This window comes from Opisthocomus hoazin, chromosome Z, assembly GCF_030867145.1.
Source record: "Opisthocomus hoazin isolate bOpiHoa1 chromosome Z, bOpiHoa1.hap1, whole genome shotgun sequence".
Lineage (NCBI taxonomy): Eukaryota > Metazoa > Chordata > Aves > Opisthocomiformes > Opisthocomidae > Opisthocomus > Opisthocomus hoazin.
The window spans coordinates 90,967,162-90,992,648 of NC_134454.1; the positions used below are offsets into that span (position 1 = coordinate 90,967,162).

A 25,487-nucleotide genomic window follows, 5' to 3' on the forward strand; every position below is an offset into this window, starting at 1 on the left:
ACATCAGCAACACACAACAACAGAATTATTGTGTTGAATAGTGACATAAGTTGTTTAATGACAGTTAGTGCCTTGTGCACCGTTAACCATTGCCCGTGTATTTTCATTAGAACATTGTCTTTCATGTGGAAATTAATTTAGTGAAAAAAATCTTTGTATACTAAAGCTGGGGCTCCAGTTTAGGGGTGTATCTTGTGTCTTCAGGACACCTAACCCTGAATACAACATTTGTAACTGTAACAAAATGATTAAACCTCAGTTTTTAAACCCACAGTGGTTTCTTGCAACTGATTTAAGGAACCCTGTGGTAAAGAACAGAACAGAACTTTGGAGATTTTGGCCTGACTGCACGGTTACTTCAATGCTTATGTATCCATACTAATGAAAGGAAAACACATCCACCGTTTCAAGGAAAAATCAAAGTTCCTTTTTGTCATTGTGTGTAATCTACAAATTAAAAAGTTTGAGGGCATATAAGCTTAGTTGTTTTCTGAACAAGATACCTGAATCTGTGCAAAAGTGAATCAAAAGACCTATTGTGAGAAAAAATGGTTTGACTCAAAGGTATATGAAGATGACCTTACATTAAATGGAACCAGGAACCATATTCTTCTATATGTTGTGTTTAAGAATGTTGTAAATTAACAAGTTCTTTTTTTCATAAACAACAGACTTAGGAAATACGTTTTTTTTTAGCTATTATAATGTAACAATACAGTGATTTCTTGCTTGAACAGCCTTCAGTGGCCTATGTACATACTACACCAGGCTTACCTTCAGGCTGGGAAGAAAGAAAGGATGCAAAGGGCCGAACTTACTATGTCAATCATAACAATCGAACCACGACGTGGACACGGCCCATTATGCAGGTAGGAAGATCTGTTATAACGCTTAATTTAGAGAGCAAACACTTAGCATGTGTTGAGTGTCATTTCAGTTGAAGCAGCTCTTCAGAACTCTGAAATTTAAAAAAAGAATAATAATCCTAGGCATTGTCATGACAACTCAGGATAACCATAAAAAATTGCAATGATTGGGTTTTTTTGTTACTACTTTTAACTATATTGAGGTACAGAGTAAGTTGATTGCGACAATGAAAGGAGTTTAGATAGATTCATCTGAATTAAGAAAAAGGCAAATGCGTTCTTAGGATTGAATTGGAGAGTTGTGTTGATCTGTTAATAGTGCCGTATATTATTTGCCCTTCCAATGGAATTAAATAGTTAATCTTTAAGAAAGTCTATTTAATATTTCATCATAATAATAAATAATTGCGTCATTTTTTGAGTGTCCTAACTCTGGATGAGCTGTGTTTCTAACTTGGCTTTGCTCCTGAAACAGCTTGCAGAGGATGGCATGGTTGGATCGGCAGCAAACAGCAGCAACCATTTAAGTGAACCCCAGATCAGACGGCCTCGTAGCCTCAGTTCACCCACAGTCACTTTATCTGCTCCGCTAGAGGTGAGAAACGCCGTTACCAAGAAAGATCTCTCATGTCTGACTTCTCATTCTTTGTGGTCCGTGTAACTTTTTATTACCTTTTTAGTTATGCCACACAGCTGCTTTTCCTCGTTACTGCTTTTGCCCTGATATGTTGCGGTTTGCTGTAGCAGTTTTCCATCTGGATCTTTGTATTGTACAACTGTATTACTTAACTTTTGTGGTCATTGAGTGATGTATTTTATATACGATTATTTGGTTTTGTCAGCTAAAACATGTATGCATGCCTGAAATATAAGCTGTCGTGACTCCCTGCAAGTGCTTGGAGGGTATAAAATCAGAAATATTTTTTTTAAGTTGAAACATTTATTTTGATGCTAATAACTTTGAAAGTGATGCATGCAATTGCATTTGGAAAATCTTTGCATTAAGATACTGAGTGTGGTTTATATTCCTCATCTTTCAAAAGGATATTTAATTTCTTTTGATTATCTTTAAAAGTAATTCGGCATACTGTCGAATGATGTTCACTGCAGCATGTCTGAAAAATAACTGAAGTGGCTTCCTACGCAGTCGAAGGCAGTGTGTGTTTTACTTCTGAAAGTGTGATTAAAACTCTTGAGTCAGTTAAACGTGGCTGTGTTGAGGAGAATAAGTTCTTAAAAATGTCTGCTTCAAACTTCAGGTGTGGCACCTTATTTGGCCTTCTCTCTCACCATCTCTTTTCTGCTTCCACCCCTTTTGCCCCTGTGAAAGTTTGGCAACAATCAAGTGAAGATTGTAACATTTAATGCATTTTGTGCATCATTATCCTTAGTTCCTTGTACTGAAAAGTACTCAAACTATTGAACAAGTTGTTAAACAAAGGTACGATTATTTGACAGATGGTAGTGAGGTGATTCTAGTTCATATTTAAAATAAATTATCTCTGCTTATATGTAGTGCAGATAAACCCTTCAACAATAAATGACTTAAAACTACCCTTGCCATTGTTAGTTTTGAATACCAAATTTACAGTAATGTATGTGAAGTAAAAAATTCTGAATATCTTAAACTAAAACATAAAGGGTGTTCCTCTCCCTTCTGACATTTGAAACAGTTGAGCTGGTGGAAGTCATTGACCAAGCATCTGAAACGAGTTTCTCAGGGCGATGAGCTGGCTTTTTAGGGCAGTAACCTATTCCGTAGCTACAAACCCCGTATTCTCTTCGCTTCAGAATATTCAGCTGATCCGTGTGGTTAGTTTGTTCAATGCTGAGAAGCCACGAGGCTGCTGAAGAGCACAAACTTGTCTTATACCCACCTCTGAATTTATATTTTTTTTTAAAGTAAGGTGTAGGCTTACTAATATTAAAAACTTAAAAGGATACAACCATGAGAAAAAAAAGAGTTCAACTTCTTAGAAGTTACTACATTTGTTTAAATATATTTATTTTATTGTAAAGCGTTCAACTTCTTTGTGTACAAGACATAGGGAAAGCTTTTATTTAATGCAAGATATTTTGAATATTACTTCTGAACACGGTAATCTAACTGCCTTTTCCGTCCAAGTGCAGCTCAAAACAAGCCACAGATAAGGCGAGAATAATTTTGTAAATATCCATGTTGAGGCCTCATTTTCTAATACAATACTCAAAAAATAGTAATTAATGTAGGCTAAGTTAGAGAATTGCCAAAATAAGCATGCATAGATTTAATGAATCTTAATTAGCAAAGAAAGAAGAAAACAAACTGTTACCACATATCAGCTAATGAGTACATGTTTCTGGAACGTAACTGAAAAGTACAAATGTGAGCAAGAAGTAAACATTGTACTGAAGTCTTGTTCCCGGAGTGGGATAGTCTGTGTTTTCAAAGGTGAGTGAATCTGGATCCAGTTTTTCAAGCTGCGTAGGCAGCTAAATGTGCAGCTTCCAAGTGAAATTTAAGAAAAGGCCCACATCGTGTAATGTCTGGTTTTAACCAGTAAGTGTTGATCAGTGAAGCAGTTTTGCAGCTGTGATCATTTCTAAAAAAAATAAATAAATAAATAAATTGTCCAAAACCTGTCATTGCAAACCTCCGTTTATCTTAGGAACTTGTTTTCAGTTCACATTTAACTGTTTTGTCTGAAATTACAGTTGAGAAATTCATTGAAAAGTGGGTAACGTCGCCTGACATTTGGGATACTCTCTTGTAAAGTGAGATACATTGCACCATGAAGCCCGAAGCAGTACTTTTTTTTTTCCTTTGTAAAATGCAATATTGACATGTACAGGGCAGCCGCAGTAAAATAGATAAGCAAATGTAAATACTGTGGGCATGATCATTGCAGAGGGAAGTGATAAAACACTGGGTCTTTCACAGCAAAAAGCTCAGTGTGTTATAAGGAGCAGAATTTAGCAAAGTTAGTTGGAGGAAATCAGTCCTAGCACTGGATTCTAGTATTAATTATGTCTGGAAGGAAAAACTGTTTGCTGAAACCGAGTTTTGTTCGTTTTACAGTATGGAGTGACGTATGACAAATCTTAATATCTTTCATTGTCTTCAGGGTGTCAAGGACTCACCTGTGCGCAGAGTGGTGAAAGACACCCTTTCCAACCCCCAGTCTCCACAGCCCTCACCTTACAACTCACCTAAACCACAACACAAAGTTGCACAAAGCTTCCTTCCTCCTGGCTGGGAGATGCGAATAGCACCCAACGGCAGGCCCTTCTTCATTGATCATAATACTAAAACTACTACGTGGGTAAGAGAAGCTCTAGCTCGTGAATTTTCAATCAGTTGCCATCTTGTAAATGTTTCTGCCTTTGTTCTCCTGCCTGTATATCCCCCGTTTTATTGTGGCGTTTGTCTTGTCTTTGAGGAGGGGTTTGTCAGCCTGCCTCCCCATAAAGCTGATGTAGGGATCCCCCCGAATCCTCCATGCAGTCACATAGGGTAGCGATAGATCGGAGTAGCTAATCCCGTGAAATTACTGCAGTGCTGCTGTTGCTGCACTCGGAGAAAGGAAACTTATTTGTTCGTATCCTCTTAGATTTTGGCGCATTTGTACATCAGATACCATGCAGTAGTGTTTTGCATTTTGTATTTGACCTTTTTATACTTGACAGATCATTGCATAGGAGTATTGTCCTTTAAATTCCCCAGATTTGGGGTTTAGAGGCATACAGTGCAATGGAGCCTTGGATTGTTGTTTAGTTTGAGGCTGTCCATAATTGTATTGTATTTCACTGTGTCTAGCATTGTTTTTTCGTTAATACGATGCATGTTCATTTTCTTCAGTTAACAGAATCCATTTTATTATTTGTTTTGTGTTAAGAGGATCCATTTTTCAGTAATTCTGCAACTTTGGTCAACAAAATGAACAAATAAAATTACAGTAGGAAAAAAATTTCAAAGACGACCCACTATTTTACATCACTATTGAAATATGAGTTGCACTTTAATTTGTTAGGCATCGTTCATATTCTGTGACCATTATTTACATGACATTTTTAATGGTGTTCCCAGGTGCATGCGAGTAAATTATGTGTGTGGAGATCTCAAGCATTTTTTTGTCTAATTTTGTCTTCGATGACCAATTTTACTTGCCCCTTTTTGCCTCATTGGTCATTGATGTAATAATACCTGTGCATTAATAAAAATGTAAGCAGCTCATTTTCATAATTTTTGAGCCTTTTTGTGATAGGATGGCTTATTTCCCTTACGTTCTTAAGAGCCAAAAATGTGCATATGTATCTAAATGGCACTTATGGGAGTGCATGCATTCCTCAGAATAGGGCTGTATTTTTTGAAGCATATCTCTAGACAGAGCGTACGTAATGGAGTCAGTCTTACATCACCCTAACTAAATCGTAACATTTAAAAAATCATTTCAATATATGAATCCTAATCAAGTATGCGACACATCCAAATACTAAATGTTCTATCGCTATCGTATGTTTTGGTTTATTCTAAAAAAAAAAACAAAAACCAAAAACCAAAACTGTGATGTAGGAAGATTTCTTTTCCAGATAGTTCTGTTTCTGTCTTAGTCTATAGACCTAACTTGATCTGTTGGATTTACAGTTCTGTATTTCTGTTACAGGAGGATCCACGACTGAAATTTCCAGTGCATTTGAGATCAAAAGCATCTTTGAACCCTAATGATTTGGGCCCTCTTCCTGTAAGTGATAATGTGTATGTATTTGAATATATACCTGCTGTCTTATGAATCTGATCTATTATTGCAGTCATATATTCTATGTGGAGACATACGTTGCTGTCATCACTTTCCTGAATATATTAAAGCTATGTTTTTATATTGCACCAACAAACTTTATTGTGATCTGTGAATCAGTCAGGCTCTTTGAAGCCAGCTCATAGTATTTATGAAATAATTGCATGTTTCTTTGCTTATCTGAAGCTTTGAGCTTTGAAGAAACTTATGACTGTGCTTTTAGACAATTACCTGTTGCTGGAGCAGATTGTTCAAAGTGAGCTCTATTAATGTACCAGCATATGTTGGCATTCAGAAATCTAAATAAATATTGATTTTTCAATGAAACTTCCATATTCTGCAGAGAAAACTATCATTTTAATGTCTGAGGTTTTGTCACACTTGTAACCCAAGTATAATGTTGATTTACAGCCTTGTCAAATACAGAGCTTTGCTTTGTTTTTAAAAAACTGCTTCCTTAATGGCGGAGACTAGTCTGATTTTTCTAAGGTGCTGATTTTTATGGTGTAGTGTTAATTCAGCTCATTGCCTCATACATACTAAGCATACTTTTGAGAAATTGCCATTGAAATTGTGCTTGCAACACTGGAAACCTTAGTGCCAGGGACGCACTAGTTGTCACCAGCACTCTCGGTGCTGCAGCACGTGTGTCCGCAAACAGCTGTGTCAGCAGAAGAGGCTACTGTCCCACCCCACAGGACATGGCAGGTTACATTATTTTAAACAGTTTGAATACCGAGGCTTTAATCCTACTCTTTCTCATTGAACTGGGTTACAGTTTACTTAGATGAGCCACTCTGCCAGCAGACCAAAATGAGTGCTGCTTTTGGGCAAGAGTGGTGACAAACGCTAGCTTTGGCAAGGGGTGATACCCTCTGTTACCAGCTGCGATCAGACAAGCTCCTCTAAAACATCCTAAAATCTCACTGCCCTTGTCTTGGTTAGCAAAAAGTTTTGCCTTGTATTTAAATCAAGCTAGGCCACTTATCAGGCCCAGTGGCTTGAATCACTGATGAGATCAAAAACTCGGCGCAGCTGAGCATACCTATTAGGATGCCTTTCCTGGTTGCAACACAGCAGTAATGCAATTTGGCTTTAAGAAAACAGCTGTGGAAGTAGCTATTCTTCTGCAGTTCTGCAGAAGACACGTTGCTTAGATAGGAGGCACTGCATGGGTAACTGAAGGGCCAGGGCACGATTTATTCTGTTAATTGCAAGAGTTAAAACATGCAGTGACATCAGGATAGCCTGACATATGTCACTAGAAATACGTAATGAGTAACAGATTTAAACTCAATTAAACAATCCATTTTTGAGTGAGGTGAGAATGACTACAGAATCTAACAACAGTTTCTCAGAAAAGATTGAAATGAAATAACTTCTCATCTGTGTTTTGTAGAAGTGTGAAGCTCATGTGGAGCATACAGGTGGAGTGAGTGCTAGACTGCTCAGCATTGCATACACAAACAGTGGGCCATTTATTCTCCTTTCTGTACTAAAATGATCTGGAAAATGAGAAAAGGGAGTGAATGAAAAGGGAAGCGTTGAGGACTGAGTTACACATTCCAGTCCCACTGTAATGGGACGTATTTACAGTAAATAACCTGCCTGTGTTTCAGAAGTAGAAGCAGAAGCTCTCAGACCTTAATCAGTGATGGACAATCTATTTTTTGTGATCATTTCCTCACAGTAGGAAATGAGTATAAGCCCTGATGCAAGAGGATTTCACTTCCAAGCTTTAAGAAAGAATTTACTGTATTGGATAGAGAAACCTGTACAAATAGCCAGTTCTTTGAACCCTCCTGGATTTTTGCCCTTGATATAATGCATGTGTGATCATTTTGTGTTTTCTACCTCACAAGTGTCTATCAGACATTTGAAGTAGGTGTGGATAATGTATTGCTTCATGCTGTGTGAGAGTGGTAGTAGTTCACTTATTTCCTCTCTTTTTTTTGTTTCCCAATTGCAGCCTGGCTGGGAGGAAAGAATACATTTGGATGGAAGAACATTTTATATAGACCATAGTAAGTAAGCCCTCGGGTACTACAGCAAAGAGACAAAGGGAGGTAATAAATATTGAAGTGAAAGCTTTATAATTTTACTCTTCATTTAGGAAGCCAGGTGTTGATATGTGGAGACATTGATACCAGAGACTTAGTGCCCTCGTACGGTACTGTATATTCACTGAAAGCTTGCTTTTAATTGGCTCATCAAGCTTTGTCCCTCTCTGACTTGTGAAGCATTAACATTTCTTCTTTGTGGTTTCTTTTGTTCTTGTTGATATTTTGGGTTCGTTGTTGTTGTTGTTGATGATCCCATGGCTTATTTGCACTTAATAAATTAAAATACACACTAGGAATAGAAAATAAGATGAGAAAAGATCATATAGCCACAACTCCACATGTAGGCAGTGGAGAAATTAGCACTGATGAGTACTCTTTCTTCTCCTTTAAGAAGGTATTGTGGCAGTGCTGATTCTGATCTTATTTCCTATTTATAGCATGTTAAACTGCACCCAGCCCATTAATATTATTCAGTTCTGTTAGTGGAGTTCTAGTGTAAGTGATGTTTCGTTGTAGACTTGTCTTACGACAGCACCTCAGAACTACTGTGTGAGTTTTCGTCGTTGTTTGAAAATAAAGCAGCCCAGAAAGGTTGGGTTGTTTCCTCCGCCGCCTTTTATTTTTTTCCCCCTAAGACTTCAGCGGGACTTTTTAATGAGGCATTCCTACTGGTGGCATAATCTTCACAGAAACAGATAACTCTCAAAACCATTAGAAGAGGTTACATATGCTATGGAAAACTTAAAAAGTTAAAATCTTAAACTGTTATGCGTATTTGATAGTATTATGTTTTTCCTTCAGTATCAGTAACACTGACTCCGATGCTTATCTGTAGCTGTAGATATGACATTATTAAATCATTATTAAAAGACTGTCTCTAACGTAACACAAATTTTGAAATTTTATAAATAGTTCTAAATAAAAATCAGAAATAATACACTTGTCAAGCACAAGATTAATGTCTTTCAAACATCAGTACAGAATTATTATTCTTTATACCTTCTATAATTGTTTTTCCCAACAGATGCGTGGAAACTTAAATATGGCAAATTATTCTAAACTGCTACCACTGAAGAGTCACAGCATAGAACTGTCTTACTTAAAATAACCTGTATAATTGTTGAGTCTCCCAACCTCCTTTAAAAAGTTTTAATTTTTCAGTCTCCTAAATCTACTGAACCATGTGTTAGTCCCTAGAAGTAAACTAAATGATAAAGTTGTACATTAATTAGAATTCCCCAAAGAATTTATAATTGTTGTAAAACTAAATTTATTTGCATCTGAAATCTCTCTCTAGTCCCTCTTTTGATCAGAGTTTTTTTAGCTTTTCACGTAGCAGTTTTTACAAAAATTTAGAGGGTTTTTCTGTAATGCTGCTTGTTTGCAGCAGCACTCGCTTTTGGTCTCAGACTGGTGCCACACCATGGCGTTTAGAGGTGGGCTCTAGGAGCAGAGGTGGGGACCGGGTCAGCTCCGTTGTGGTAATCTTGTGCTCAGTATTTAGGGGATGACTGCGAAGAGCGTTCAGTGCCCAGGGAGTCGTCTTGAGCAATCTCAGCAGTAGCATTTGTTTGCACAGAATAGGTAAGGAAGCACAATGACATTTGACCGTAATGACAGGTTTGTGACAGAGCCTGCTGCCTCTTCACTTGTTTCACGGCTAGCTTGAGAGCGTACGCTGAGATCAGTCACGGGTGTGATCAGCTCTACTCACCCCAAGTATGCACGTCTCCGTGTCCATTACCGTGATGAACTGGCCCTTCTCTGCCCAGGCCATTAGTGAAGATGTAACAAATGCAGGCAGTTTTATTATTCAAATACAACAGAAATATTGGAAGTATTAACACATTCAGCTGCTGCTAATGTCCTCATTCCCCAGATGCATTTTGTAATGCTTCTGCGTAATTATCCAATACTGTTGTCCTATTTTCGAAATGTTTTTCTCATCCCTGAGAGAAACTGTAAAAAAGTAATGCAGCCAGCACAGAAACCTCCTCTTGTGGAGCCATACAAGCTGTTATTAAGCATGCCGTAGAAACTAGTAAAGCAAAGTACTGTTACAATAATTTAGGTATTACTTGTAACAAAGTAGCCTGAAAATACGGTATTTTTAGATTTTAACTGTAAACAGTTAAATTTCTGCAGCAGTCAATCTTTTAACAAGAAATACAGTCTCTAGTTCATGATTAGTCCTTAGCTAGCTGAGTCAACATTATTTACCATATTAAATAGTACTTCTGTATTTGCTAGGAGCCTTTACAGGAGAAGATGATCCACCTGCTGGAAGGTAGCATGAAGGAAAACACAAAGGTTTCCCAACCATAGGCAGAACAGTTAGCAGTGGCTTGCTGACAGAGGATGGATTTATTAAATGGGTTCCCCTCAAAGTCTGTGTTGGATCCACCGTTTTTCAAGATATTCATTAGTGATTTGACCAATGAATTAGGGGGAATGTACTCATTAATTCAGTAGAAGACAACAGTGGAGGAGAGGTGACAGGATGAAAAATCAGGAGTCTGGTGAATTGCCGCTGTAGCGTCAAGCAAGATGCTGTTTAATAAGAATTGCAAAGTTTTACTCAGAATGGGTATAATTAGCAGAATTTTGATTGAAAAAGGCATGAAAAATAGCATCAACTGAACATGAGTTAACTCATCCTGTAAATAAGACCTGAAGTAATCCTTTTAATCTCGTCAGCACTGGTAATGTCTTGGCTATGATAATACTGTGTCTGCCAGAAAAGAAAATAGTGGACCACTTGGAAAGGGACCAGAGGAAGGAGAGGAGAGAATCCTCAAAGAATCGGAAAGGCAGAGTATTGTATTTGTGTGAGGGTAGATTTTTGAAAATGTGCTGCAAAAGGAGTGAATTTGTTATCCACATCCACTTCGGATAAGACAGAGAATCTTGAGCTACGTTTCCAGGTAGAGTGGTTCAGGTTAGACCCTTCTAATTGTTGGGGCATTTGAGCCCTGGAATATCATTTATAAAATGACGTCCCTGTCACTGTAGTACTCTGAAAAAAAAAGTTTAGACAAAGATTTGTCAGTAACATCGTACGCTCTTATGTTTGTGGGGCAATAAGAAAGAATTGACAAACTTGCAGTCATTTCCAATTCTGTTATCTTTGATTTGATAGAAAATTACCACCATGATTTGTGGCTGTCATTTTCAAGTAGGTATCAGAAATGAATTGGTAGAAAACCAGTAAACTGTGTAGAAGGAAATTTGACTGAGCAGGCTGCCGCAAGATGGAAAGGGCCAGGTTGGGCATCACGCCTTCATGGCAGGCTCTGGCCTGTCGATCTCACGTGGCTTCTGGAGCTGTCGGTCTAACAGTCTTCCTCCGTAATTTCGATAAGCACTAAATAGACTTAATGTGTAAGGGGAAATAAAATGGTAATTTAATATTAAATTCACTGGTAGATCAAATTTCTTGAAATGTGCTGGTGATTTTTTTAAATTTTCTTCAGTTAACATTTAGTGAATGTCACCTTTCAAATCCCAGTCCATGTTAAAACTAGCTTGGGACGCTCAAAACTTTGGGTCTTTTCCAGCTGTAGAAACATGGAAAATACTTGTGTGTGAATATAAGTGGGTTTGGTTCTTTGCTTTTACCTATAGGAGCCATAAAAACAGTTTTCTTGAAGCTACACTAAGCTAAGTTTATTCCCAAACCTCGCAATCACAAAACTTAAAATCCGGACTAGTGTCTTAACACGCAGTTGAGCAGTCCAAGCAGTGCAGGTAACAAGCAGATGTGTGACTGGTACCCTTTCGGTGCAGGAAATGGATGACTTCAACCTCGCTGTTGCAGGTGGCATCTGGTTTGGTTTCTGGAGCATTGTCTTATTGTTGCAACATCATCATTTTGTTGTGATTCTGTTGTCTTCAGAATCTTGTGAGGAGCAGTTGTCTGGAGGCAGGGAGAGTTACGGTCCTCTGTAACCCTACTGTATCGCCCTCCTGGTGCTTTTAAAAGCTGTTGGTGAAAAGAACTGTCGTGTTACTGCCAAAATCTCCTTTGGTCAATGGTCTCTCACACCATAACTGTATGATTTTGCCTCCCTTAGTGGTCCTATAACCTTTTCATAAAACCAGTGTCTAGGACATTCTTTTTTAAAGAGGTGTTCTTCCCTCCAAATTTAAATACAGACTGTCTTTTAGAAGTATTACATTTTGGCTGTCTTTATGCAAAATTTCAAAGAAGTAAACTTAGTCTGTCATTTGGCGAGGTTTTGGGGTTCCTTTACCTTTCAGGCATGAAGTCTGTGTATTTCTAATACGAGTTGAATCCAAGACCATGTTCAAATAGAACATGTTTACTGCTACAGATGTTGAAACAAAAGCAGTGTAAATACACTGGATTCTGTTGTAGTTTTGCATTTTTGAATGAGTGTTTTCAACTAAACAGTGTGATGGGGTTTTGATGTAGATGGGTGAATGCAGCCTTTTCTAACCCTGAAATACTGAGTTGTAGGAATGGTAGGGAAAACAGTTGTAGGGAGATAAGACCAGCATAAACTCACTGTGTGGTAACAGGGAAGTAACGATATAATTTCTTTTGTTATTTACAGATAATAAAATTACCCAGTGGGAAGACCCCAGACTGCAGAACCCAGCGATCACTGGTCCAGTAAGTACCGCTATGTTTTTTTCCATTAAATGCTGTGACTGGCGTACATTTGGTGTAGGCAGGAGGCATTGTGGAGCAGCAGGTCACGCCTGTGGTCCGGATCAGGTCAGACTCTGCCTGATGAACAGGCGAGGAGGCAGGACCTCTGCCTGGCGTTGCCGTTGCTGCTGGACATGGGAGGCTCAGGTGCCAGCTTTTGTGAGTCTGCAAGGGCAGGAGGAGCTGCCAGCAGGTGACAGCCTGCCAGGGTGCCCCAAAACTGGTGCCTTGTCCTTGGCTGGTTTTAACTTTTCATATTTTTGTGTTACTTCTGGGCGAAGCTCCATCCATTCGGAAGCTGCATAGCTAAATAGTCTGAATGGTGTTTCATGCTCTGAAACACGCGGAAACCCATCATTACTCATTTGTTCCATTCTCCTCCTCCTGCGACCTGAAGCTTTCTGTGCTAAGTGATGATGATGAATGTGGTTTCTGAAAGAGATCTGCTACTGATGTGATCCCTGGCTGAAAAATAAAAAAGTTAAGATTTCAGCATGGGTTTTGCTGTTGTATTTGCTGCTTATTGTGATCGTGAAGTTGCAGGACAAAAGCAGTAGAGTGATATCCTTAGCTTACTTTTGACATCCAAGCAGATGAATTGGGGGGTGGGGGGGAAGTGATTTTTAGATAAATTATATCTAAAATAATGTAAGTGTAAAATATTATTCAGATTTTTTCTTTCTCCACACTTCCTCATATTATAAATTACTTAGTATGGAACAAACAGTATTAAATCTTTGCATCTTTTATTCCTCCATTGTGTTAAAATAGTATATTTCCATATTAAGCTATGTGAAGGGCACGTAGCCGCTCTGAATCAGAAGTCAGAAGATCTTGGGAATTTCAGACCAAGTTCTTTGTGCTGAACCCTAGATTGTAAGGTCTTAGGGATGTGTACAGGAGAAATGTTCATATTTACCTGTTTTCTGAGTCATTGCTGACAATAGAATTTTACTCAACTATTAATTTTTGGATTTCTGAATAATAAAAAGCTGTTTCCACTCAACATGGGAGAGTTGTGACTATGTGGATTCAGAGTGTAAGAAAGATAAAAAATGGGTCCGTCAGTTTTAAGAGACATAAAACTTACTGCAGATAAGCTAAGAGATTTCAGAATATCAGCCTTAGAAAAAATAAATACATGCTGTTACTTCAGTATCAGATTTTCAAAACATCAAATATATGGAGTGATTCATCTTTTTTTGACCTTTTTATGCTGGTTAATGCCAGGTTATGCCATTTTGTGGTATTTTGAGTGATAAAAATTCCAACCCTAAGATGTTTCCAGGTGCCAAGAATACCTCTTTATTTTGGGTGAATCCTTAGGATTTTTAAGGGTCTCGGGACACAGCAGATTAACTACTGCGTGGTGTAATTCCAATTGCTCTCAGACCTATACCTGTCACAGTATCACTTCTCCAGCCTGCTCCTGTTCATTTGTATGATTGCCAACTTTGTTTTATGGCCGCTGCATCTGAAGGCTGGATAGTGGAGGTTGCAGTGGTAGGGCTGGCAGTCGGGAGTATGGATGGCTCTTACCTTTCTCCTGCTTGATGGCTGATGAGCGCCTGGTACTCTGCAGTACCTTAAAAGGCTTGGCCTTTCTGGACATTGGCATGCATTTCTTACCTGGTGCTAAAGCCAAGGAGTCTGATGAAGACGAGTAGGTGGCAGAAAAGAACGCTGTTGTCTGCCTGTGATGGGCAGCGAGTGGCGTATGGATTGGCGTCAGGCGTGGCAATCTTCGAGCTTAGCACCAAACCCTTCCTTACCTGCACGGTATGTTGGCTGGAAGGAGAGGCACAGAGTTAAAACTGAGGATTCTTTCAAAACTCTGAATGACAGAGCTTGTGAGAACCTTTGTTGAACCTTGATTTTTGTGTGCCTGCAATCATTCCGCGAGGTCTTTCAGGTATCTGGAAATCCACAGAAATATTTCGGACACCTGTGGAATTTGTTAAGGGGTGTTTACGTATGCCAGAATCCGATTTCGAGCTCTGATGGGTAATGTAGTTCTACCAACCTTCACTGTGCCTTTTTTTTTTTTTTTTCAACTGTTAAAAGTGTTCTGTTATGCTGCTGTTACTTAAAAATGGGGTCTAACTCACAAGCAGCTGCGGCGAGTGAGTGTTCAGGTAAATACTTTCCAGTGACTAGTACTTGGTTCAGAAGAATGCTAATTTGTTTATTAGATGCTTTCAGATTCTGGATTAAAGATGTTATGAAGGTGTATATTTTCATTATAAGTAATTTAGAAAATAGTTTTGCTATAATTTGATGGTAGTTTGATAACTATTAAGAATTAGATTCATTCACATTGTGCTGAAAAGATGATTTCCAGCCATAGACATTCCTCTGCCTAGTTGACTCTGCTGTGTCAGTATACGTCGTGGAGGGCAAGCAGCGTTTGTGGTTAATGTCGTAGCTTTACTGGAGCCCCTTGGCTTGTTCTGAGGTTCATTTTCAAAATTCTTTTAATTTTGTGTCTTTTGAGTAGCGCCTATCAATGCTTGGCACTTTCAGCTGTGCAAATCCATGTTCTGTGGTAACGTTAGCCATTTCTAAAACTCGGTATCATATGGCATGCTCATTATTTCCTAATGAGACATATGGATGGCAGCAATACATTCAAAATTTTTTTCTGTGTTAAAAATTGTTTGTGCTCTTTTCTGTTCCTAAAGGAAGAAAAAAATTGAGGTCAAGTAGTTGATAAACAGAAGAACTGTTTCCAAAGTTTTCATACCTTTTAATTCAAATTACACACCGAGAAATGGGAAAATTTTGGCTTCTGTACTTCATAGAGTCATAGAATCCTAGGTTGGAAAAGACCTCTTAAGATCAAGTCCAACCATCCACCCAACACCACCATGCCTGCTAAACCATATCCCAAAGTGCCGTATCTACGCGTTTTTTAAACACCCCCAGGGATGGGGACTCAGCCCTTCATGTGTGGTGGGTTTTATTAGATGACCTATGGCGTACATATGTAGACAGCATGTCTTTCAATTTCTTTTTTGTTTAAATAATATTGGAATATCAAATCGCTGAGTAGCTGGAATAATCTGTATTTGTGATTCTCTCTCTGACAGGCAGTTCCGTATTCCAGGGAGTTCAAACAGAAATATGACTATTTCCGGAAGAAGTTAAAGAAACCAGTGAGTAGAAACGTGCTGCTTTGTGCTGGAATCAACGACGCGGTCTCTGAGCGACACAGCAGACTGTCCCAAGCGTAGATGCAGAATGGCGGCGTGTCTTGCTGTCACATGCCTGCCAATTTTTGATTGTGCTACTCTAAAGGGGTTAAGTAGGAATCAAAAAAAAGGAAGCAAAGTTTGAATTTGGTTTCTCAACAAAAACATTTGCAAATCTTAGAGACTCACATTTTTGTGCATTAATGCAAAATCGAAGCGATGAGGCAGCAAGGAAGTAGCAATGATTCCCTGTTATTTCCCGTTTCAACGGAGACTAATTGATATGTTAGTTTACAAGCCCTTAGGCTGAAAATAGGTTTGAGGATTGATACTGCTCCTTCATCTTCAGCAGTGGACTTTGAAGGGCAGAGCCCACAGTTGTGCTGGATCTGGCACAACCTTCTGGTGTTCTTGTTCTGTGAAAGAAGTATTTTCAGTAATATTTTTAACGTAAGAGAGCATTCAGTATTAGCTTACGTGTGATATTGACTCATAATTAACAGCACACAGCCTTGGCAACGCCAGCCGTAGTTTGAAGAGGAATGTGCCGTTGTCTTTACCTGTTTATTGATGGCTGCTTGAATTTTCACCTGGAGTTTGGCAGTGATGGACACAGTAAGCACTTCAGTTGGCAGGAAAGGCAAACCTTCCGAGTCAGTTGTGTCAAGTCACCTTTATCAGGAAAACTGTACATGGCTGTAACATGGCTGTTTGTCCATCCAGCCTGCTTTCCGTGCGTTCTTAACCCAGTTCTCCTCTGTCTTCTCTGAATTTAGCTCCCTGGGCTAAACATAACGGGCGTTAGCTCCCTCCTATTTAGACAGAACTTCTAAACCATTTTGGCAGCCCAGTTCTCTTCTGTTTACATCTTTGCAACTCAGTTCTGTTGTGCGTGTGGTGCTGTAGGTGTTCTTGTTGTGAGACTGTTCTGGCCTTCACAGATACGTGAGTAAAGCGGTTGCAGAAATCTTGTGCATTTGTTACCATTTTAAGCTACAATGCCCTTAAAATAGGGCATAGCAATATCAATCGTTTTCTCACTTATGTTTGGTTGTTTTTTTACTCTTCTTGTTGTTTTCATTGTTTGGTCAAATATAGAAATCTCTGAACCACTCTGTTGGAACTTACCTAGTTCACCGTATGCTGTCAACTTGTAGACTTGGAGAGCACTGGAAAACATAAATAAAGGGAAACTTTATACATCAGAAGTCTAATCTGTTGTTTAGTTGTTACCACTGGTCAGTAACTTGCCTGAAGACTTACTTATTGAGACTAACAAGTCTAATATAATCTCCTTTCACATAGGCTGATATACCGAACAGATTTGAGATGAAGTTACACAGAAATAATATTTTTGAGGAGTCCTACAGAAGAATCATGTCCGTGAAGAGACCCGATGTACTAAAAGCCAGGCTCTGGATTGAATTTGAGTCAGAAAAAGGACTTGACTATGGAGGTGTGGCCAGAGAATGGTTTTTTCTCTTGTCCAAGGAGATGTTTAACCCTTATTATGGTCTCTTTGAATATTCAGCAACGTAAGTGTCCATTAAATATTTCCATTCATAAGGGATATACATTAGATTTTGCATAAGAGGCAATTTACCCTGGCAAGCAGTTAGATCATCCTTCATGGTGCTTCAGTGTGCGCTCTCACCAGTGACATTTCTCTGTTCTGTGCTATCATTTCGTAGTTGCTCTTCAGGGAACCTTTCAAATTGTCACTGAAATCTCAGAAAACATTTTGTTATTAAGACAATATTCAGTGTTGCCTTGCTTGCAGAAAAAAACTGCAGTTTTCGAGGCTAGCGTGAAAGGAGTGATGTCAGACAAGAGACTCTCTTTCTGCCTTCCCACTACATGGTACAACACCTGCCTTCCACCACTGCAGTGCTCCGTTATGATTAGCTCACAAAACAGCTTCTCATTTACATTTCAGTAGTTACACCGCAGGGGCCTTACGTAAGTTTAAAATTGCTTTTGTCCAACTTTAAAATCTTTGAGCAATCCATTAGTGTAAGTGACAGAGCAAGTCTCTTGCTTCAGGCACGTTTGTTGCAATAACGCTGTGTGCGATTCTGCGTGGTGTGCTCGGCTGCAGGGAGGGAGGATTTCTTAATTGCAGGCAGTAGTGTTGGTGGGTTTATGTCCATATCAAGCTCACTCCTTTCTCCAGGAAGTGCTGAATAGGTTGTAAAGTAGATGAACACAGGCTGCACAAGGGGAGTTTTCTCGCGCTCGTGTCTCAGAAGAGACACGTTCTGCTGCTGAAGGGAACCGCAGCACACCCAGCGCTGAGGAGCGCAGACGCCTGTGTGTGGGTGGAGTTCACGGGATCAACATTTGTTTGGAAATGTTTCTGCTGATGGGATATAGGTCACTGGAGATATTTAAATATAATGTTGTTTCATTTTAGGTTTGGAAGGCTAACTAGTTATTTTAAGAAATAAGACCAAAAAAATCTCCTTAAAACCCCGTATCTTTCTTCACCGATGAAGAATGTAGTGCAAACTGAAAATCGTGCTTTTACACTGATGTCTTGTTCTGACACACACTTTCCCATGAGCCTCAGTGCTTTGTTACCCAGTTAAGAGATCTTCGTCCGTTAATGGTTTTTGCAGTGTCCTGGGGGTTAAGCGTGTTTCAGGGAAGTTCTCCAGTATGTGCAGTTTGAGATGCCAGTAGGAAAACCTTCTTTATCCTAGGATGGCTGGACCATGGGTCTAAATGCCTCTTCAGTACCTTCAGATAAATCAGGAACTAAAAGCACCTACTGCAAAAGAGAATCCTAAAATTTTAAGCCCTGAAATTTGGCTGGACAGAGTGAACGATCAAGCCCGGCAGAAGAGATAACTTAGCCTCAATTCTCGTTCCACTGATGGCAAAATTTTACTGCTTTCCATGGTGCCAGGCCCTTGTCCTTCGCGGAGGTTAGCCCAGCCCTCTTCCGCTTGCCACGGGTGGCATCCTGTGACCCGCAAGCAGGAGTTTCAGACACCGTTGTCAAATAATCGCTGTGGTTGTAGCAAGGCAGTTTTGACTAGGTCAGCCTCCCCCCGACTGTCAGATCCTGCTGCTGAGGAATACATGGATAAATTACGTTACTACACGCTTGCAAAAATGAATAGGAATTATTAATGTATCTGAATATCTGGTTATTTAAAGACTTGATTATTTAGATATTTTTTTTCTTTCCCCAAAAAAGGGACAACTATACACTTCAGATTAATCCTAATTCAGGTCTTTGTAACGAAGATCATCTGTCGTATTTCACATTTATTGGTCGGGTTGCTGGTCTGGCGGTATATCATGGGAAGCTGTTGGATGGTGAGTGATTGCACTGGATGGCTATGCTACTGTTACTGGATTTTTATTAAATGAAATCCATCACTTCAATAATTCCTATGCTGTAGAGTGCAGTATTTCTGGAGACAAAGTCTGAGAGAAAGTACGGGAACTGGAACTGTTGGAAATTGCATTCCTGATGTGAATGGTGATTCAAAAATAATAGTGTCTTACTCACCAAATACGTTTCATATAAAGTTTTGCTCCTTTCTCCACTCGTGTTAAAACTACAGGATCAGCATTGCTAAATAATCACAACGGAAAATCACTACATTTGTATCGGCTGTTTCCACGCAAACCTGCAGCCGGAGCAGCTCTGTGGGTGTCAACTGCAGCTCATTTTGATCTGTAAAATTACTACTGAATGTTTAGTGAGAAAATACGATTTCGGCCAAACTTTGAAATCCCACAATAAGCAAGCAAGCAAACGTTATCAACTGACTTATTTTAGTTAGCAGTAGTGCAGCACATTAGAGGAGGAAGCTCACCATCTTTGTTTCCCTAGCATCTCCTTTGAGAGAAGAATGCCATTTCTACATGGATTAGAGTACCTTGAGCTCAATTCCCCATCTTTTGTGTCTCTCTGCCACTAATGTTACGGTGTTTAACGGCGTACGGCAATTAATGGCATAATGATTGGACAAATTTGGCTTTCTGTGCCAAAATAAAAAATGAGCCTGCTGCGTTAACTTGAGCAGTTACAACGCTGTTACTTTCAGGAGGTTTCTTTTTTGCTGGCACGCTGGGAAATAGCATGGTGTGTTATCTGCGAGCAGTCACGTCTTTGCCTAAGGTGAGAATGCGGAACCGTGGAGGTAACACTGCCCTCTCTTTCAGGCTTCTTCATCAGGCCTTTTTACAAGATGATGCTGGGGAAACCAATAACCCTGAAAGACATGGAGTCGGTGGTAAGATAACAGTTAAGCCGTATCAGCATTGGCAATTACGTGGGGTTTTTGCCTCTGGGGGAATTTCTAAGAGCTAACAATTCCAGTAAGCTGCGTGGTGGAAAACACGATGTCGTAGCTGCAAGAACTTTAGACAGATATGTACATAGTTTTTAAATAAACTGAATGTTTCCTGCTAGGCCAGGTGTTTCAGTACCAGTGCACTAACAGTGGGGAGAGGGACAAGGGAAGAGGGGCATGGATAGACCAGTAAGAACCACAGCATAAGGTGTCTGATTATACTCGGGTTTTCCACCGGGTCAGCTTTCTCCCCGTTACAAGCAGCACCACCACCAAGCCCTACCGCTTTCTTGTCATGCTGGGAAGCAGAAAGAGGGGGATGCAAGGGCTCGGTTCTGACCTGGAAACACGGGAAGCTGCCCTCAGTTCTGGAAGCAGAGGTGGTTGCCCAGTGATAAACCGGTCTCTCCAAAATATATTTAATGAATGCAGCGCAACGTAGGCCCTTGTGTCCATTTTGGTTTTGCTCCCTGCACTTCCTCTACTGTCACACCTTCAGCATTAATTGCAATCAAGTACTTTGGCGTTTGGCGCTCCCCAGGAGAAAAGCGAATTGTTTTACAAGTTAGTAGTCTCTAACTTTGTGTTGTAAAATGACAGACAGCAGTAAATGGGGTCCTGCAGCTGCCCAGTCCGGATGTGCAGTGTACTGGTGTGGAAACAGAGTACATTTCAGATCTGCACAACAGCTGAATACAAACGGTTTCCGCTAAGCTAGCAGGATGATGCTGCTTTTGTCTTTTTGACCTTTTGAGGTCTGTTCCGTTTTTGCACTGCTGTGGACTCTGGAGAACCATGGAGCTGTTGCTTCCCCACTTTCTCACATCTTCCTCTGCCAGGCATTACACAGAGTAGTTTGTGTGGGCAAGACCGCTCCAGGTTGCCTGTGCAGGGGCAGGGCCTGCCTGCGAGCCTGGCCGCTCGCACCCTGCGCTCCCCCGAGACTGCCTTCGGCCGCAGAGCCCGGTGACTCGCGGGGCCGGCACAGGCACAGAATTACCGAAGCCGCCATGGCTTGAGCTCTAGTCCAAGCTTAACACCAAGCTCAGGAGATGCATTCACGCTCCTGTATTCCTACAAGGAGCTGGGAAACCTTTTCCTCTTATCCTTAGCTCTGCAATAGCTGTCCTTGGTCTTGTCAAAAGTAGACTCGGTATGAGGAGAAGAAAATGCAGTTTATTCTTTTTGATGTTTTAGAGTTTTACAGACTTTCACTTACTGACAATACACGCTGCTTCAACTGCTTAATCTGTCCTCCAGCTCCCACTGTCTCAGAGTCACCAGATTTTGGCAGGTCATTCTTCTCTTGAAGCATACATGAGTAAATAATGTTTTAACTTTATTTTTAGATTAATTTTTTTGGCTCTCTTGCTGGGAAGTATTTAGTGATAGCTACACACACTTTTTTTTCCCCCTTTTTTTTCTTCAGTCAGTCTTTAATTATGAACCTAATGCATGGTGAAGATACAATCCTTTTAGAAATTATAGGGGTCTTTTATTGAGCAAACTTCAAGGCTTTTAATAACAACAGTGCAATCGGTTATTGTATAATATATTATCGATGTAATGAAGTGGTATATAAATTGAAAAGAACGTACCATTTTCTCAAGAAGACATTTTCTAACCAATTATGTCACACCTCTGTATACATGTTTACCAGATACATACATAGAGTCAATTTACTGTGTTGTATAATAATGCAATTACAAGTCAATTAAGAGTAGTTAGTTACACGAGTCTAAAAATACAGCATCTAAGAAAAACCCATATAAATAAAGCAATCCATCTTGCCCTGCTGCACAGTAGCTGTGCAAATAAATGAGCTCTCATCTTTCCAGTCCCTTTGGAGTTCTAGTTTTAGACATTTGTATTTGTTGAATTTAAAGTTATTTATACATTAATGTTCACATTTTCAAACTTTGTTTAATTATAATCTGCTGTAGGATAGCGAATACTACAACTCTTTGAAGTGGATCCTGGAAAATGACCCTACAGAGCTGGATCTCATGTTTTGCATAGATGAGGAAAACTTTGGTCAGGTAAGTGCTATCCCAAAAGTCCGTATTTCCGTCTTATTGTTGGTTATTGCCGAAAAGGAATTAAATACTGAGTAGTATCGCATGGTTGTGAACTTGATCAGGGCTGCTGAAGGTAAATGATCAGCATAGGCAGGCTGTGACTCTTTACCTCTCTTCTTCCTGAACTGTCCAAGACTGGGCTGTCACCGCAGGACCGGGTGCTTGGGTCGGCGAGCAGCGTGACATCTGTGAAAAGCAGTCCCTGAAGCTGAGCGAAATGCTTGCAGTGGGGAGCCATAAAGGTGTTACAGCAGCCATCTTAGAAGATGGTCTCAGCTGGGGCTGTTTGGGGTTTTATAGGCTGAAGGTATTCTCAAAGGACAAGGTAAGTGGTAGAATTACAGTCGGTGAAGTGCCTTGTTCGCAGTGTCTTGTGTATAACGCAGGCAGATGATACAACAAAAGCAAGCATGCCTCTCTTAAAAAGGCTCACGCTCTGTGGAGAACTTTCTCCATTACAAATGAAAAATGTAAGATATATTTATTGAACTGCTGAGAAGTGAGTAGGTGGGAATATCATTCATCAGCCAAAGTCATAACTCACTTTATCACTAGAAGCTGTAAGAACAGCTTATGGTACAGTTTGTCTTGGATTTACAGTCGGTCTTTACAGAGAATCCTGTTAAAACAAACTTAGAGATCTGTACCTGTTTCTGGATGGAAATAACTTGGGTGCAGATAAATGTCTTGTACATAAGGTATGTGTTAAATTTAATTTGAGGACTTAAAGGCAAGTAAATCACAAGTTTACTTACATGAGCTTGGAACTTACTTGCCTGCCATGATCCAGGATTTTCATACCTTTATCCTACTCAGCTTTGACAGGATAGCAAACCTTGTCCTTGTTTGTTCTGGACTGTCTTCTCTGGTCTTTATGGAACGAATGGACTACTGTTTCCGAGGTCTGTGGGCTCCTTATTAATTACTTTTCCCGAGCAGTACAGTCATCTTTTTTTCCCTACACAGTAGCAGGTACAGTTAGTCACACAGACCTGTTGTACTGTTTGTCTCCTTGAAGCCTTCAGCGTTAATCCAGTCCTGAAAAGAGCCTTCCAGCCTCCTCATTTCACAGCTCCATTTATTAGCTAATGAATTTACTGCCTTACTGTCACTCAGCCACAACATCTGATTTCATTATTAAAGATCAGTAACAGCTTTAGAAATAGGCTTGGTTGAATGTGGGTGCAGAGAGCCACGTCCTGGTTGCTTCCACTGGAACCATGCTTTTGAAGTGATGGGACAAGTTGGCTGGAACAGAGCGACAGCTTGGAGCGATCACTCGGCTTTCCTTCTCTCCCAGCCAAGCCCGCGTGCTTCACCAGCAAGTGATCCGGTCTTAGGCCTGCGCGGCGTGCGAGCACCAGGCTCTGCCGTCAGGAGAACGCTTCTTCGTGGCGGCAGCGAGGGAGCGTACGGGTTGGGAACGCTTGTGTGTGGGCACTAACTGGTGCAAGCTGCCAGCTCCCAGCTCCGCTGGCACCTGCCCAGCATTAACTCTGTGAATTCCTACCGGTAGCTCACAGAGCTGCGTGCATCGCGGGGGCTGTGGCTGTAGGTGCTTGTGAGCTGTAATCAGTTTGACTTTTTCAGCCTTACGCTCCATGACGACACCATCCTTAGCAGTCTGGGCGTAACCATTTCTGTCATCTGGTTGTCTACTGTTTTGGCCTTTTTATGAAATAGTTTCTCTCTGGACTTTAAGTAATCAGTTTTTTTCAAGCATTTTGAAATATGAGAAGGCATTTGTCTACCCTTATTAAAATGGAATGTACGTTTTCTTTACCCAAATGAACCTGCTGCTCAGGACTAGAAGTTTGCTTTTGAATGGTTTGCTCACTTGCTAATGAGAAGAATTCATTCTTGTAAGTGATCATATAATAATTTGCTCTTGATGCTGCCGTCTTTAAACGTGGAATGTTTTGATGTCTGATTAGATACTATGGCATAACAGTTTTCTGATGCTGCTTGTAAAATGCCACTCAAGGAGAGTGGATTTTGTGAGAAATGCATCCTGGAATAATGTCGTGTTGTGGTTTGTCTTTTTTCTTTTGAAATACAGACATATCAAGTCGACCTGAAGCCAAACGGGTCAGAAATCATGGTAACAAATGAAAACAAAAGGGAATATATCGAGTATGTATACGTTTATTGAATTTATCCTAAGCGTAGGAAGGCACAGTGCACTTGTCTCAGACTTTACCCTGCTGCAATTACTGTAGTTTGGACTCCAACAGATCATCAGAGATCCTTTGACCAGAAAATCTTACTGTTAACATAGTTTGATTATATCCTAATCCTTAGGAAGTTTGAATTTTAACCTCTACTGTGGATTACTGTCCTTACACTAACCAGGGGAGTCTGTGGAGCCAGAGGAAACTATTTTCTTGCCAGGTAGGCATGAGGAACATCCAGGAAGGGACAGGAGTGCTCTGAACGACAGGCATCTGCCTCTGCGTCACTCGAGGGGAAGAAAGGGCACCTCTGGGGTGCGCTCCCTACCACCTTAATGCAGACGGGCCCGTTCTGCCCGGTTGCATCCCTGCTTCTGCCTGCTGCCCAAGCGCCGAGCGTGACCAGCTCTGCGCTGTAGATCTCCAGAGTAGCGATGAATTTCCACCCTCTCATTCAGAAATGATTCATGCAACTTAAAATTTTTCAAATATTTTCCCCCAGAATTCCCTTATCATGGATAGAACCAGTCTAGTTGTGTAACAAACAAAAAAAACCCGCAGCAAAGAAAACCCCAATAAAACCCCCCACCAAGCTGCAGGTGTAGTACCAAACGTAATGACTCTTGCCTCTGTGTCCTGTTAACCCCCAAATGCTGCGTTCTTCTGCGGATGTGGTGCTCACGGGCTAGCCAGCCTGTAGATAAGGAAGACTCGCTCTCCAGCAGCACATCGGGTGGCTTGTTTGCATTGCTTGATTATGTAATGCTTATTGCAGAAACAGAGGAAGATAAACTGACTGAACAGCCGCGAATCAAACACCAATGTTCTTTCTTAAGGAAAACTCACACTAGAACTTTCTCGGGACGGGCAGATGAGCAGTACCCAGGGCCGTCACGCCTTCTTGGGAAATGCAGTTTACGTAGCATTGGCCAATATAAGAACAAAAATAAATTACCTGAACTGCTTGGGTTCCCCGAAATCCCCACCCAGGCCTGGCGCGATGAGCGGCAGCGCGCTCCGGCGTGGCCCTCGCCCCGCTCCCCTGTGCTGCTGCCTGCACAGACCCGGCCCGGGGCGTCAGTCCCAGTGTCGCTACCAAAAATTGCCCAAGTCTAAGCAGGCTGTCTAGGTTTAATTGTAAGCTTTCCTCTGTTTCTCTGCCTGTCAGAATGTAAAATAATAAACTCATCTATAATTGCTGGCATTTTTAATTAGTGCCTCTTCAAAGGCGAGGAAACATTAAAACAGCTATATTTGTGCCAATAAGGAATGAAGCGCGCTTCGGTAGGAAAGGAATCGGATTTCTGCAGCATTGTCGTAGACCCTGTGAGGTGTTTGGGCTGGAGGTGGTTAGCACT

General features: G+C 40.5%; 1 protein-coding gene across 10 annotated transcripts in view; it reads left to right on the top strand.

Moving 5' to 3' along the window:
• LOC142358773 (E3 ubiquitin-protein ligase NEDD4-like) overlaps positions 1-25,487 on the top strand; it is a 171,108-nt gene that overhangs the window by 140,125 nt on the left and 5,496 nt on the right. For 6 of the 10 annotated variants that reach the window (XM_075447106.1, XM_075447110.1, XM_075447109.1 and 3 more), the window contains 13 exons: positions 738-869; positions 1,342-1,461; positions 3,971-4,168; positions 5,510-5,587; positions 7,611-7,665; positions 7,755-7,811; positions 12,282-12,340; positions 15,469-15,534; positions 16,876-17,105; positions 18,773-18,894; positions 19,750-19,820; positions 21,824-21,919; positions 24,018-24,091. In XM_075447106.1, the coding sequence (XP_075303221.1) occupies positions 738-869; positions 1,342-1,461; positions 3,971-4,168; positions 5,510-5,587; positions 7,611-7,665; positions 7,755-7,811; positions 12,282-12,340; positions 15,469-15,534; positions 16,876-17,105; positions 18,773-18,894; positions 19,750-19,820; positions 21,824-21,919; positions 24,018-24,091 (1,358 nt within the window). The remainder of the gene's footprint in view (positions 1-737; positions 870-1,341; positions 1,462-3,970; positions 4,169-5,509; positions 5,588-7,610; positions 7,666-7,754; positions 7,812-12,281; positions 12,341-15,468; positions 15,535-16,875; positions 17,106-18,772; positions 18,895-19,749; positions 19,821-21,823; positions 21,920-24,017; positions 24,092-25,487) is intronic. The other 4 variants (XM_075447107.1, XM_075447108.1, XM_075447103.1 and 1 more) reach the window with 1 other exon arrangement.